The sequence below is a fragment of the Mobula hypostoma genome, chromosome 27, assembly GCF_963921235.1.
Source record: "Mobula hypostoma chromosome 27, sMobHyp1.1, whole genome shotgun sequence".
In the NCBI taxonomy this organism is placed as follows: Eukaryota; Metazoa; Chordata; class Chondrichthyes; order Myliobatiformes; family Myliobatidae; genus Mobula; species Mobula hypostoma.
Window position 1 is genome coordinate 21,498,585 of NC_086123.1, and position 15,793 is coordinate 21,514,377.

At 42.2% G+C, this 15,793-nt stretch overlaps 1 protein-coding gene across 7 annotated transcripts in view; it reads left to right on the forward strand.

Moving 5' to 3' along the window:
* Nucleotides 1-15,793, forward strand: part of sh2b3 (SH2B adaptor protein 3) — a 176,791-nt gene that overhangs the window by 102,515 nt on the left and 58,483 nt on the right. Inside the window, exons 2-3 of one of the 7 annotated variants that reach the window (XM_063034266.1) lie at nt 1,392-1,434; nt 2,497-2,565. The exons of the other annotated variants lie outside the window; for them this stretch is intronic. Coding sequence (XP_062890336.1) covers nt 1,392-1,434; nt 2,497-2,565 — 112 coding nt within the window. The remainder of the gene's footprint in view (nt 1-1,391; nt 1,435-2,496; nt 2,566-15,793) is intronic. 7 annotated transcript variants of the gene reach the window in all.

Consider the following 15,793-nt stretch of genomic DNA (forward strand, 5'->3'; position numbering starts at 1 on the left):
TGTGGGTTCGTGTGAGACTGGTTGACACTTCCACAGATAGAAAAGGAGATGCAAGAAGCCCAGTTTGTAAGGTGGGGTGGGGTGCTCCAACCCCACAAGGCTTCCATGTGCCTCCAAAGCATGGGCTCAAAGTTCTCAATACCATTCCATCCTGAATGCTCCTTCTTCACTTTGTGCATTTATGGGGAAGGCCCTCCCCCCAAGAGTTGAGGGGATGTGGGGCAGCACAGTAGTGCAGTGGTTAGCGCAGTCGCTTACTGGCGCTACTGATCTCTGACCGGTGCTCGATATCTGCCTTTTGTCCGTTCTCGCCGTCACCGCGTGGGTTTCCTCCCACAGTCCAAAGATGTGCCGTTAGGGTTAGCAAGTTGTGGGCAAGCTGTGTCAGTGCTGGACGCGTAGTGACACTTGCTGGCTGCCCCCAGCAAATCCTCGAACTGCGTTGGTCTTTTTCTCAAAGCAACACATTTCCCTATGTTTTGATGTACGTGTGACAAATAAAGCTGTCACTTTCGGATTTTTTTTCTTTCCTTTTTCAAGAAATCTTCGACAACGACCTTGAATCTCTGGATAAAGCATGTTTTCGAGAGACTGGTGTAGGGTATAAAAATGTCATGGCCTTTATTAATATACTCCATTGCTAAAGAAGCAAAGGGTGATCTCCTTTTTATGGATCGGTTTCCCTGTTATCCATTGATCTTTTCGTCTGTCTGTTGGCACTGGAACCCTACATCATTGCTAACTTCCTTCACGCACACCAAAACTATAAACTAAGCAATTTGTCATCAGTATCTCCACCGGGCTTGAGAGCTCTGTCAGTTCACGTTTCCGGATGGAGGGGGAGCGACTTTGGTTCCTGGGGCAACGCTGGCGCTTTGAACAGCGTGGCGAGACAAGCATGCACCTGCATCTTATCCGTAGATCCTGTGGATGCTGGTGTGTTAAAGCAAAAACTTGGAAATAAAACAAATATCCTTTTAACTTGGAGAGAAGTGGCCCACAGTCCTAATTCGAAAGCAAGCATTGTGCTGCCTATTGAATGAAATAGCCTGCAGCATCGGAGTCAATGGGTCCTTTTTCAGACGTCGACACAAAGCTGACTTCTGGTCGACGCAAAAATAGTAAGGATTCTAACTGATGTGCTTTTCTTGACTGAGCTGAGAATTGCCACTGTATCTGTTCAGCCAAAAGTATCTTTTCATAAACTGTGAATCATAAACCATTATAATGAGTTAATGGTCCCAAAGTTGCACAGCACAGCAACAGTCGGATATTGTCTCGGAATTTGGCAACAGGATTTGTACAGATTCACGTGGGCAATTTTTTTTTTCCTCTGATATTTCTAAACATGGACACAGTTGTCCTGGTTAACTTGCTATTCTACATTCCAGGCACTCAAGGAACACTTGGAAAGAATTGCAAGTGCTTACATTGGTGAGTGACAGCTGGGTGCATGGCATGTAAACTTATTTCTGGTTCCTGATGAGAGTGCGAAGGACTGAGGGGCAATCGTACTCGAGGGTGGATAGGATTTTAAGGTGTAGTGCACATGCTGCGGTCGTTTTGAGTTTTTAACTTGCACCTGAGAGCAAGATACATTCAGAGAAATCCATGTGGTGTGTAAGACCCAGAATAAACCATACACGCTCCTTGTTTTATTTAACCATGTAGTATGAAAAGAAAAAAATAATTCTATTAGATTTTAAATCTGTTTTTATTTCCCTTATGTTCCCACATTGGAGCCATTAATTCCAGCTTGTACTGCTGTCTGGCTCACATACACACTTAAATGATATTTGCAGAAATTATAATGATATTGCCTTTTTTTGGTTGGTGTGCTTTTACCTTGGCTCCTTTTTTTTTTGTAAGGGAACAACTAGAGTTTGATCTAAAGCAGTAATGCAAGATATTGGCGATTGAACTCCTGGAGAGTCCTCTTTCTGTTATTGCCAGAGCACCTTTTTACAGAACTCTACCCCAAAGGAATCTTACTTTTACACGAACAACATCACTAAAAGTCATTGCACAGATACAGTACTGTGCAAAACCCTCATGCACATGTTTAAAAAAAAATCTGTAAAGCAAAGATGCTTTGAAAATAATGGAAAATTTCTAAATATCAATTAAAATTACTATAAAGAACAGTGAACAGTAAAAAAAAAGCTAAATCAAATCAATATTTGGTGTGATCACCCTTTGCCTTTTTAAAACAGTTCTCTTAGCTACCCTGTTGTGCAGTTTTATAAGAAAATCGGCTGGTAGGTTGTTCCAAGCTTCTTGGAGAACTTGTTACAGTTCTTCGGCAGACTTTGGCTGTCTCGCTTGCTGCTTTCTCTCCAGGTAATCCCAGACAGTCTCGATGATGCTGAGATCAGGGTTCTGGGGAGGCCACGCTATCTGAAACAATATATTTAGAAAAAAAAACTAGCGTTGCTAAGACTTTTGCACAGTACTGTACAGGAACTGATAAAGACAGTTGAGTTTTTCTTCTCTTAGGAGCTTTGGACGGGGAAGGAAGGGAGTTTTACGTGTGAGGACTTGGTCTATTGCCACTTCACCTCGGAGGTAAAAATAAGAATGGTTCAAGGAGTAATTGGAAAGGCAAAAATATGCTCATACCGGAAGTCGGCCATAAAAAAGAGGAATTGCTTACAAGAGAAAATCTGCAGATGCTGGAAATCCAGAGCAACACACACAAAATGCTGGAGGAACTCAGCAGGACAGACAGCATCGATGGGGGAAAAGAAGCACAGTCAACGTTTTGGGCCGAGATCCTGTGGTAGGACTGGAGGAAAAAGAGATGAGGAGTAGATTTAAAAGGTGGGGGAGTGGAGGGAGAAACACAAGGTGATAGGTGAAATTGGGAGGAGGAGGGATGAAGTGAAGAGCTGGGAAGTTGATTGGTGAAAAGGATACAGGGCTGGAGAAGGGGGAGTCTGAAGGCTGTTGAAGTAAAGGTGGGGAGGAGCACCAGAGGGAGGTGATGGGCAGGTAAGGAGATAAGGTGAGAGAGGGAAAAGGGGATGGGAAAATTGCTTGGTTATCAGTTGATGAGGCAGCATCTGTGGTGAAAGAAATGGTTAATGTTTGCCAATGGCACTCCATCACAACTAGAAAAGTGAGGAAACCAGGCATGTTTTAAGTTGCAAAGTGGGTGTGGGAGCAGAGAACAGAAAGAATATCTGTGATGGGATGGAACAAAGAAAATAAACCTCAGGGTTGTATATGGTGACAACAGTGTACTTCGATCATAATCTTACTTTGAACTAAAGTAGTTAATCATAGCTAATGTATTGGGAGGAGTACAAGTAGGGGATAGTTACATCGAAACAAATGATAACATGCCAGAATTATCAGAAATGGAGCACAGCTGTTGCCCGATATCTGAAGTTTTTTTTTAAAAAAAAGGAATGCTGGAACTAACCAGCAAATCAGGCAGCAACTATGTAGAGAGGAAATATTAAGCTAATGTTCAGGTAGATGTGTCAGAACAGGCCAGTTTGCAAATCTTGCTCGAGAAGCACAAAGTTCTATGAAGAATGAAGCACACCTTTGCCAGAGGGTCAAAACTTGCCAAGAATGCTATCTGGTTCAGTTGTATCTATATCTGGTTTGAATGATAATTTTAAGCTTGATTTGATTTTGATTGATTTGATTTAAATGTTTTTTTTAATGCTTCACTTTTGTAGAAAGGAAAGTGAAAGGAAGATCATCCTGGAAATCATCTTGGTCAATCTCCTAAAGGGTTTGCATCTTTTTTGTTTTATAAAGATTCTTCGTAATCCCCTTGCTCTTCCACTCTTGTAAAAACCAGGATCTCCAGCTTCTCAATGTGCCCTGTGACTGTCCCTCTACCCAGGATCTCCTTTAGAATTATGCCCTTGTGTTTATTTGCATCAGCACATTCTTCCTGCTCAAGTTAAATAATTTGCATTTCCCGGCATTAATTTTTATCTGCCACCAATCTACCCAGTATGTCTTTATTTCCTTGAAGTTTCTTATTCACCTCCTCTTCACTGACTAACATGTTTTATCTGCAACTTCTTATTTTTAGCCAGGTCTTTGTCACCACCGTGACATGCTAATCCCATACTTCACCAACAGCTCACACTTCTTTGTTTTCTGAGGGTATTTTAGATATTCAGTCTGATCTAACCCTATTCAGTTACTGATGTCATCCGCCGATTGACCACCAATTCCCCCCCCCCCCGACCCCCATCCTTCCTGGTGATCCCCTCCACTGTTTGTTTAAGGCATTATCTGTGCAAGGAAGATCAAGAACAAAGTGCTGATTTTGCTGCACAGTATCCCTTGTACACTGTAATGAAGTAGATCCCGGTTAATTGGACTATTGGTTAATTGGAACGGCTGCTTATTTACGGCAACTCTTAAAAAATCAAAACTGATCGAGAAAATAACCGGGATTCCCTTTGTTTACTTGCAACACGATGTAGGACGAGAGACTGTTGCTGAATAGTTTCTAGCCAGCATCAGTCACGTGCACTAGTGTGGCTGTTAGACACTATATCAGCTTTTAAATAGCGTCAGTTGCATATGTTGGTGTTCTAAAAGCAATGATTTTTGTCACTGATAGTTGGTGAGAAATAAACAGTGAGACAATTCAAAGCTGTTTTGCTAGCTGCGTTTTCAAGCATTCAGGCTTGGAGATGCCAGAAAGGGCTGGGAGTGAAAACGAAAAGATTTCTCTACTTCAAGTCAGGAACTATGAAGAATTTGAAGGTATTGGCAATCATCTTGAATGTTATAATGGAGGAAGAAATCATCAAAATTATTGTATGAAGGCAATCCATTATCTGCACTTTGGTGTCTGTGCTGTTTTAGTTCCCTTACAGTAAATCAAAGGAACACGTCAGTGTGTCAATCCCTCTGTCGATAACTAGTAGGAACTAATATATATGAGGGTGATTGATAAGTTCGTGGCCTAAGGTAGAAGGAGATGAGTTATACAGCTCTCGTTACATGCACATGCAGTTCAACTCTCTGAGTGAAAATGCAGAAAGTTTGAAGTTTCTCCTCATCTCCCCCTACTTTAGGCCACTAACTTATCAATCACCCCTCGTAGTACTGTAGTAGTGCCATTGTTACTCTCCACACATTGGGCGGCAACACTCTTTGGCATTTTATCTGTTATTTTATGAGACAGAGTTGCTAGCTTGATGCTCTACCCAGCATGGACGGAAAGTGTGCAAGCGTTAGCTGGGTTCGAACCCGGGACCACCCGCCTGGAAAGTCAGGTGTGGAAACCACTACACCACCGGCTCGTCATAGTAGTATTGACAGTGTTCTAAGTTGTTCTTTTTTCATTTAACTACACAATTTACTACTCAGCTATACGGTCATTTGTCTTTTTTATATACCTTTTTAACTATTTCCATGGAACTTCAACTAATCGGGGCAGTCGATTAATTGGACCAAAACATACCGATCCCAGTGTGTCTCAATTAACTCTAATCCACTGCATACAGTATTGAAGTCTTGCAGAATGATCCCCTTCAGAGTGGAGCTGAAAGTTGCTGTTGGCAATTATTTGTTCAACTGAATCCAGAACAAATTTTCAGGACTAAATGTCCACCCCTATACATGCTGAGAGAGCTGGGGCATTGGCGGTGGATGGAATCTATTTTCTTGATTGTAACCAATGTCTTAAAGTTGACCCACATTTCTGGTGGATTAGTTTACTCGTTGATTGGCTGAGTTTTCCAATGGATACCGGAGCAGATTTGCTAGAAATATCTGTGAGTAAAATCAGAAAAAAATGATGCATTCTTATTTTGAAAAGAGAATTTCCTTTTCAAAAAAGTCTGTTTTCAGAATACGCAGAGGTAACTTGATGACTGTGCTGTGTGACCACAGCTGGCATTCTTGTAAAACTAGGTTTTGCTCTGATCTATTTGCATTGCGGTGTCGACATGATCAAAATTGCTAAGTGGAATAGCAATCAAACTATCCCTAAAGTTACCATCCTTCAGCCCATATGTAAGTTATGAATTTATCTTTGTAACTCCAGCACTTAAAAAAAAATTATCACTTTAAATTCTTTCGCAAGTTATTATAGCTGCGAATTTTTGGCACACGGTGAGAAATCCACCAGAATAGAACTTTGATGATGGATTGAAGTACAATACCCGTAAACTATCGTGCTTCAAAGTCAAACAAAGCTATGAATAGCACAGGTTCAGACAGTCCATGCTTTGCATTGATGATGTAAATTGCAGCTGTTCCCTGTTTTGTGCTCAGAATATCTTCCTAGGAATGAGAGCACTAATAGAATCAGGACTAAAGGTTTATGAGCCCATGAATACTACCTCACTATTTTACTCTGTTTTTGCGTAATTTTATTTACTTTATTGTTGGCACGTGGCCAAGTGGTTAGGGCATCGGTCTAGTGATCTGAAGGTCGCTAGTTCGAGCCTCAGCTGAGGCAGCGTGTTGTGTCCTTGAGCAAGGCACTTAACCACATATTGCTCTGAGACAACACTGGTACCAAGCTGTATTGGCCCTAGCGCCCTTCCCTTGGACAGATTGGTGGCAGCTAATAATTAATGCCGGGAAATGCAAATTATTTAACTTGAGTAGGAAGAATGTGCTGAGGCAAATAAACACAAGGGCATAACTCTTACAGGAGATCCTGGGTAGAGGGACAGTCACAGGGCACATTGAGAACCTGGAGATCCTGGTTTTTACAAGAGTGGAAGAGCAAGGGGATTATGAAGAATCTTTATAAAACAAAAAAGATGCAAACCCTTTAGGAGATTGACCAAAATGATTTCCAGGATGATCTTCCTTTCACTTTCCTTTCTACAAAAGTGAAGCATTAAAAAAAACACTTTAAATCAAATCAATCAAAATCAAATCAAGCTTAATTATCATTCAAACCAGACATAGATACAGCTGAACGAGATAGCATTCTTGGCAGCATCTCTAGGAAGAGGTACAGTCGACGTTTCGGGCCGAGACCCTTCATCAGGACTAACTGAAGGAAGAGCTAGTAAGAGATTTGAAAGTGGGAGGGAGAGGGGGAGATCCAAAATGATCTCCTATCATTTTGTCAGTGATGGTACATCTGATTCTCAAAAATGTGTGTTTGTAGTGTTACACACCAAGAGCTGCATTAGTGACAGTGTTACTGAGCTGGGGACCTGGTGTGGGGATTTTGGCAGGAGCTCTTGCCTGCACTTTTGCAGTAATGAATTGGTCTGGGGCTTGCTGTGGAGAGGCTGGTGCTGGCCGAATTTGAACAAGCAGGGAGGCTGCCCAGTACTGAGAAGTGGTGCTCAGGGCTGCATCCTGGAGCAATGTGTGCAGGCCTTCACTACTCCCCACGTCCTGTAGTCTCATCTGATGGAGGGCTTAATATGACACCCCCCCTCCCATAATGATGAGTCAATTAGCATTTTCATGTCTTGGAAGGTATCCTTGGTGCCAAGTAATGTGATTCAGGTTCAGACTTGTGTTGGCATACAGTAAATTGCGTTGTTTTTATTGACAACTAACATCCCGAAGGATGTGCTGGGGGCAGCCGGCAAGTGTCACCACACATTCCAGTGCCAGTGTAGCATGCCCGCAGTGTTCAGCAGGACAACACAAGCGGGGTGACAACAAACCTTAACACCAAACCAAGCACCCCCCCATCCCCCCTTCATGCACGCACACCTCCAACCCCATGACAGGGTCTTGAGACTTTGACCCCGGTCTCGCAGATATTGGGCCTCTATCTCTGTGCTTGCCGAGCTCTGAGTATCGAGCACTCTCCCGTCATGGGTTTGACCTTTGGGCCTTGAACCCAGGACTCAACAATTGTGGGTTTGACCTTTGGGCCCGGACTTGCAGACCGGCACGGACCTCGGACTCCTGGTGGCCTGGGGACTCCTGCCATGCAAGCAGATGGTCTGGGTCCTGGGGGACCGAGGGATGGCCAATCATCGGTCTCCTCAGCACCTGAAGACTCTACCTTCAGAGTACCGTCTCGCGTGGGCTGCTCTGAGCTGGGCTCACCTGGGCAGCTGAGAGGATTTCGGCACACTCTAAATATAACGTGCATGAACTGTACTTCAAATCAGCCAGACAGCGTAGATCAAAGCTGTTCTATGCCCAGTGACCCAGCACGGAATTTGTTACTCTGGAGTAAGCCTACAGGTTGGGGAGAGCCCTCTGGGCAAACGTAGAGAGAGAGACGCACACAAATTGCTGGAGGAACTCGCCTATGGAGAGCAAATGAAGGGTTGACATCTCAGCCCCAAATCTTGACTTATTATTCCTCTTCATAGATGCTGCCAAACCTGCAGAGTTCCTCCAGCATTTTGTCCGTTGCTCTGGGTTTCCAGCATCTGCAAAATCCCTGTTTATAGAGATGGAGACAATGACTTCTATCACATCCAAAGTTTAACACATCCCAATGAAAGGTTAATAATAATAATAGTAAGTTCTTTATTGATCCCGTGTGGGAAATCCTTTCATTACAGCAGCAACATTTAAAAACACACTTAGCAGCGTGCAGATTTAACTAATGAGCCTCAGATTTATTTGCCCTTAATTCATACTTTTAAGGTGCCATTGTAATCTATTACTGTGTTGCGTGAGATTCAAATGATATCATCTACATACCACCACTTCCATATGAAGTAAATGTGGCCTCTGGTTCTGGGTGTAATAAAGGCAGTGGTGTGTAACGTATCCAGGCAATGTGCCTAAAAGTGATTTGGACAAAGCATACCATGTTGCCTGGGTATTAAAGTATTTTCATATGTTACACGCAATGTGGTAATGTTTTACTGTGTAGTAATAAGGGCAGTTAATTCCCACTGTAAAAACTCAAGCATACATATTGTGATAACAATATTATTAAGTGCAAAGCATGCTGAGATAGCCACAGAAACTAAACGTAATATCTGGGAGAGCATGAAATGTTGATACGTTGCCCGCATTCAGTCTCCGCAGTTTAATGTCGCCACTATAATAGACTGTGTTAATGTCACCATTAATAACAGACTGGCTCATGGTCAAATATGTAGCTAGTCTGTGTTAGGAGTGGGTCGCTGAAATAACTGCTAAATACATACAGATGGTGCCTTTCCAAGGTGAACGGAAGACGATGGTGGCTATTGTTCCTGCTGTCCCGAAACAAAGCCAGTAATGCCGATAAACTCAATGCCTTCCAGCTCAGGAAATTCCTCCTTTGTATATGTTTTGCTGTCGTTGGAAAGATCAATTTGCTCTTGATACAAAGTGTAATGCCCTGGTTCATATTTTTTACTGTTTTTATGCTGTATGTTTTTCATTTTGGCAGTTCAATAAGAGCAGCTTGTTTGGGTTATTGTTGAGATAAGAAATGAGGAGAAATGTGTGCCATCCAGTTGGGATGGTCAGATTAAGAGGAGGTTTCTCTGGTGAGGGACACTAAGGTTGGGCTTGGGGCTTTTGTTTGGGGGGAGATGAAGAGAGAAGACGCTGGGGAGAACCGGTGGTAGTATATGATCCGGTGGGAGACCCGTTTGTTTGAGATGGATTGCGAGCGGCGTTCAGAAGATGGTGTGGGCGTTCACGCTGACCGAGGGCCCAGTGCGTGAGTGACAGAGAAGTTCAAAATGAGCTTCAACTTGTGCATATGTGACTGGTTAATTAGAATGGGCCCTTTTCTTTTTGTTATTCTTTACTAACCCTTTAAATTAAGATTCGTAAATATAATTCCTTTAATTGTATGCAGTGTATTGTCGGTTATTTCATGGCACGAAATTCTAACAGGGTAGCAAATTGCACAGCGTTCGCACAAACTGGGGTTTGGGGTGGGATCAAGCCGTCTCAATCTCACGAGTTTGGCGGGACTTGAGTGTGTCTTCCCTAGACTTGGGCAGCCAAGGAAACCAGGGTGTTTCAAAAGAATAACAATTATTCATTAAAAAAAAATCTTTATCACTATTCTGAAGTAAAGTCTGTGATAGGAAATCTCAGGTGATAGAAAAGAGGTCATGAATGTTGCAACCTACCTGATTTGCAGATATGATGTCAATGGAAAACAGAGATGGCTGATATGCTATCTGATCCACACCTCAAAATGACAAAATTTGTACCTCAGTACTGGTATTGAGGTTCATCAGAAGGCCATGTCATTTCCTTTCTTCCCATTCATGCTTGATTGAAGAAGCTCTGGAATTCGAACAGATTTTACAAGCTCCATTTAATTACAGCACCTGCAATTTGAAGATGAAAATTCAAGTGCACAAGAAAATTAAATTGATGGAAAAGTTGCTTTGTTATCGACTGTGTGAAAGTACAATGTAATAGTGATTTTGGTAGTTATAATGGATGATGCTCGGTTCATGTTGCCCAATTGGACATCCCCAGGTTGCATGAAAGATCTTTGAACTGACGAATTAGCAGCCACACTGAAATACGCCTTTGACAAACTTTATAGATAACTTTATAGGTGGAGAGTGTATTGACTGGTTGCATCACAGTCTGCTATGGAACCAACAATGCCCTTGAGTGAAAAATCCCACAAAAAACAGTGGATACAACCCAGGCGATCGCGGGTACCCATTGGGCACATCTACATGAAACACTGTCGCAGGAAAGCAACTTCCATCATCTGGGACCCCACCACCCAGGACACGCTCTCTTCTCACTGCTGCCATCAGGAAGAAGGTATAGAAGCCTCAGGACTCACATCATCAGATCCAGGAACCCTCACCCATTGGGCTCTTGAATCAAAGGGGATAACTTCACTCACCCTGTCATTGAAATGTTTTCAAAACCTATGGACTCACTTTCAGGGACACTTTGGCTCATGTTCTCTATTTATTGCTTATTTATTATTATTATTATTATTATTAGTAGTAGTAGTATTTTTTTCTCTTTTGTGTTTGCTCAGTTTTCACATTGATAGCTTGACCTTACTGTTGGGTGTGGTCTTTCAATGATTCCATTATAGTTCTTGGATTTACTGATTATGCCAACAAGACAATGAATCTCAGGGTTGTATATGGTGACGTATATGTACTTTGATAATAAATTTACTTCATAATAGATGTTCACTTGACAACTGCAAGATGGTGTTTTGTTCCAAATCGTTGACTGTTTATTCATCTCCATAGACTCTGCCTGACCTGCTGAGTTCCTCCAGCATTTTGTGTGTATTGCTCTGGATTTCCAGTATTTGCAGAATCTATTGTGTTTAAGATATTTACAGTGTCACTTTAATTGGTCACTGATAAAATGCCGTCTGATCTCATGTCACAAGAGTAAAATGAGTCTGTAAAATGCCAAACAAAATACCAAGGAACATTTAAAAAGAAAACATTCAGAAATATCACTGCAGTTGATATATTTTTGTTTAAGATTTTTGTTGTCATGACTTGAGTAATTTTTTTTTGTTTTTCATTGGACCAGTAATTATGCTCAGAAACTTCAAAGGTAATATTGATTTGTAATTCAGTGTTAGGAATAATTGAAATTTTCAAACAAGCAACATCCCTTATTTTGAGTGATGCTTCCTGGTACCTTATTTGATTGTCAATGCAAAGATGTAGAATATAGATATTTGTACTCTGCTTCCTGACTGATCTGCAAATTCGCATGTGTCAATCTTTCAGCAGGTGGATGTAAGTGTGCATGCTTTCTTATTGCTGGCCCCATTTTCTTTTATATTTGTTTACCCTCTCAAACAGTTGTTACTAAAGGACTAGAAAGAATTTTAGGAATAGAATGAATCCATCTAAATATCAGACAGGTTCCTTGAGGAAAATAAACAAGAGTAAACATGATAAGTTTCCTCTGTTAGAATCTGCCCAAGTTCTAAATGATATATAACAATTTATCTAGAAATATATCTACTCTCTTATGGTCTTGCAGGATGACGTTAAAGGAAGCTGCTTTATCACCTATTCAAAACCCACTGCCTTCCTCGTAGACGGGCAGTTTTTCCTCTTCCCTCAGTCCTGATGCAGGGCCCTAACCTGAAAGATTGCTTTACACTTTCTGCTTTCACTGATGTTGCCTGACACACTGTGTTCTTCCAGTAGTTGAGTCGTGGAGAAGTACAGCACAGAAACAGGCCCTTTGCCCCATCTAGTCCATGCCAAAACCATTTAGACTGCCTACTCCCATCGACCTGCACCGGAACCATAGCCCTCCACCCACTCCCATCCATGTACTTATCCAAACTTAAAAACTGAAGTCAATCTCACGTGCACCACTTGTGCTGGCAACTCATTCCACACTCTCACAACCCTCTGGGTGAAGAAGTTTCCCCTCATGTTCCCCTTAAACTTCTCACCTTTTGCCCTTAGCCCATGACTTTGTGTTGGAGTCCCACCCAACCTCAGTGGAAAAAGCCCACTTGCATTTACCCCGTCTATAACCCTCATAATTTTGTCTTTCCTTCTCATACAGGCCATTTGGGACCTTGAACATTAGAATGAATGATAGTATAGAAAATGGAAATGTATTTGAAGAGAACTAATTAGCTGGAAAACCAGGAATATTGCTGCACAGTGAATCACTTTAGCTAAGTGACAGCAGTGGCACATCAGCCCCCCAAAAGCCTTCTATGTACCAAATTATGTGCTTGAAAGGGAGGGTGTATCTAAAACTGGAGACACAAACACACGTTGAGGGGTCAGCTGTTCTGGTCAGAGGTGAGAGCGAATTTCTTCTCTCAGAAGATACCGAAACTTTGGAATTGTCAATCCAAGAGATTCACTTGTTTATATTTGAGATTAATATTGAGATATTGTAAGGAATTGACCTCAGTGGTTATGTGGTCTGGTGATGTTTCTCAAACAAAATACCTCTTGTTATTTATCACTGAACAAACAGAACTGCCCGGCATTGAAATCTTTACGTAGTGCTGGAAATATGATGAGAAATTTATTTGAGTTTGTGTGTAAAACCAAAACCAGCAGTCTTCGTACAGGAAGATGGACAAGGCAACTACGGAATTAACTACTTGTACTGTTTCACTTTTTAAATCATCCTGGTATGTTATTTGCTCAGATCATATTCTTTTATTGAAATCAGGCCCTCCCGTATTCTAATTCTTTTCTCATAGCTCAGTGATTCTCTGTTTTTGATCGTAGCTTGTTGCCAGGAGGGAGCTCCGTTGTCCGAATGGTCACCATGGTTGTGTTGTTGACGGAGGTTGACAAGGTGGTAGCACGGCGGCTAGTTTAACGCTATTACAGCACCAGTGGTCACTGATTGCAGTTAGAGTCCCGCCGCTGTTTGTGAGGAGTTTGTACGTTCTTCCTTTGACTCCGGATGCTCCGGTTCCCCCTCTTATTCCAAAGTCGGATGGGTTAGGGTTAGTGAGTTGTGGGCGCGCTATATTGGCGCTGGAAGTATGGTGTCACTTGTCTGCTGCCCAGCGCCGTCCTCGCTGATATGATTTGATACAAATTACACATTTGCCTGTGTTTCGATGCACGTTACAGTAAATCTGATCTTTTAATCTCTTTTAACACATCTACGGGTTTAGATGATGAAAAGTCATCGTTTAGTCGTCGTCATCATTATGTGCTGTGTTGTACACTGTAGGCGATCATGATCTCATCACCATGATTGGTCTCGGCAAATATTTCTACCGAAGTGGTTTGCCATTGCTGCCTTCTGGGCAGCGTCTTAACAAGACAGGTGACCCTGGCCATTCTTAATACCCTTCAGAGCATGTCTTACCTGGCGTCAGTGGGTGCATAACCAGGAGTAGTGATGTGCACCAGCTGCTCACATGATTGTCTACCATGGCTTCACGTGACCCTGATCGAGGGGCTAAGCAGGCATTTACACCTTGTCCGAGGGTGACCTGCAGGCTAGCGGAGGGAAGGAGCGCCTTACGCCTCCTTTGGTAGAGACGTATCTCCACCCTGCCGTCCAGATCTTTCAGTAGTAGGCTCTATTAAGTAGCCTTGGATCATTCCAAATCAGATAGATGACATCTTTATACCAATAATGACCTAATTGGGCTAAAGATAAATTAATTAGTAATAGGGTTATCATCAAATGTACCTTTTTTGTCAGTATTTGCATTTTGTTACCAATAGTCATGAACAATGTTTTATTCTAATGGTGATTTTGATCTTGCGTCTGCCCTCTCTTCCTAGTGAATTCATTGAAAATTCTAAGTGCATTTGATATGTCACTCAGGTTACAGTGTACCAATCAATATTCAGTTTTGGGAACATTCAGCCTGGAAAGTGTCTTGGCCATTAATTCACAGCACCTGGCACCTTGTTCAAAACCCGAGGGCATTGTTTGCTATTTCCCAGTAATTCCTGGTCCTAAGCAAGGTGCACCCTCCTGCAGTTATCCCGGTCCATGCATCCAGTCTCCTGGTGTGTAGCAGCCAGGGTGCCAGGAGCAAGATTAACCGTCATGGTGCCAGCCTTGACCCTCAGTCTAATTGTTTCCTGGTGGCTCTTTTTCAGATCAAAGTGCAGCAATCTGCTGAGGATTGGATTGAGGCCCGATGTTAATCAAGAACCGATTAATATCTATCAATTTGACTTGTGTACGAGAAATTGGCAATTGGCTTTGAATGCTTTCCTTTGATTAAACCGAATCTAAACTTGGCAATGAAACAAAAAAACTGCAATAAATGCTCTATAAAAACTCTGATTTGCACCTGTTTTATACATTAAACATTAGTTAGCAAAATATATTGCTGAACAAAAGCATTTTTTTAAAAAAAGGAAGTAAAGTTCAGTTCCATCATAGACCTGAGATACTTGGCCAAGGTTGTATGCTACCTTGCTTGCCATTAGCAGAGTTTACCAACCACTGCAACCAGGTATTGGTCCAGAGGATTGTCCCTTTGTACCAATGAGGCATTTTGCAAACTGGATTAGACCTCGAGCTTCAGTTTGGGGCAGATCGCAAGGGTCCGATGTTATAACAGCCCACCATTCTCCAAGGCCCATGAGCTATTTTCACTCTTTCAGATCACCAGAGAAATGCAAAGCCAGTTTTAATAGGCTCGAATAAATTTGAAAAATAAATAAAACCCCAAGTTCTTGGTATTAATCACATAAAAAGATCCCTAGTGGACTGTAGAGGGTGGGATTCACTTCTGCTCAGTCTGTCAGCAAATAATCCACAGGCCGTACTGGAACTAAGAGTAACACTTGACCATGGAGAGGAAATGGCTGATAGATCAGCGTGGAATTGTTGACCGTCAGTGTGATCTGGGCTGTGAACTCTGTTCCTGTCTTCTCAGATGCTGCTTGATATACCATGTACTTCCGCTTTTTCAAACTTCCAGTACTTGGACTTTTTTTTTCTCTAGTTAGAAGTAACAGGAAAGTGGTCCATTTCTCCCCCCACCCCCCCAACACTTTTCCTCTTGTACCCTCTCCAGTTTTCTAGGATCTGCAGAAAACATGTACAGTGATATTTCTGCAATTCTTTTCCAGAACTGTTTTGAATGACCTTTTTGTGCTTGAATAGACACGATTCAATGCGAGCAAGTAGTCTGTCCACGTCAGATGTAACAGCCATACAGAAAGAATCCAGGCTATCCTCTTGCTGTGTGGTAAAGTGAGAGTTTCAATGACAACATTGTCAAGTGGCATTTTTACACCGTTAGCCCGCTCACTAGTGTCCAGTTTGGGTTTTGCCAGGGTCGCCTGGCTCCAGTTCTCATGATGGTTGTTGTTTAACAAGTGGATGAAAGTTGTATTCTAGAGGGTGATTGCCTGTGACTCCAAGACTGCATTTCAGTGAGTCAAGGAATGCATCAAGAAGTCCGAGCAAAAAAAAACTTTGGGCAGTCAAAAACTAACAC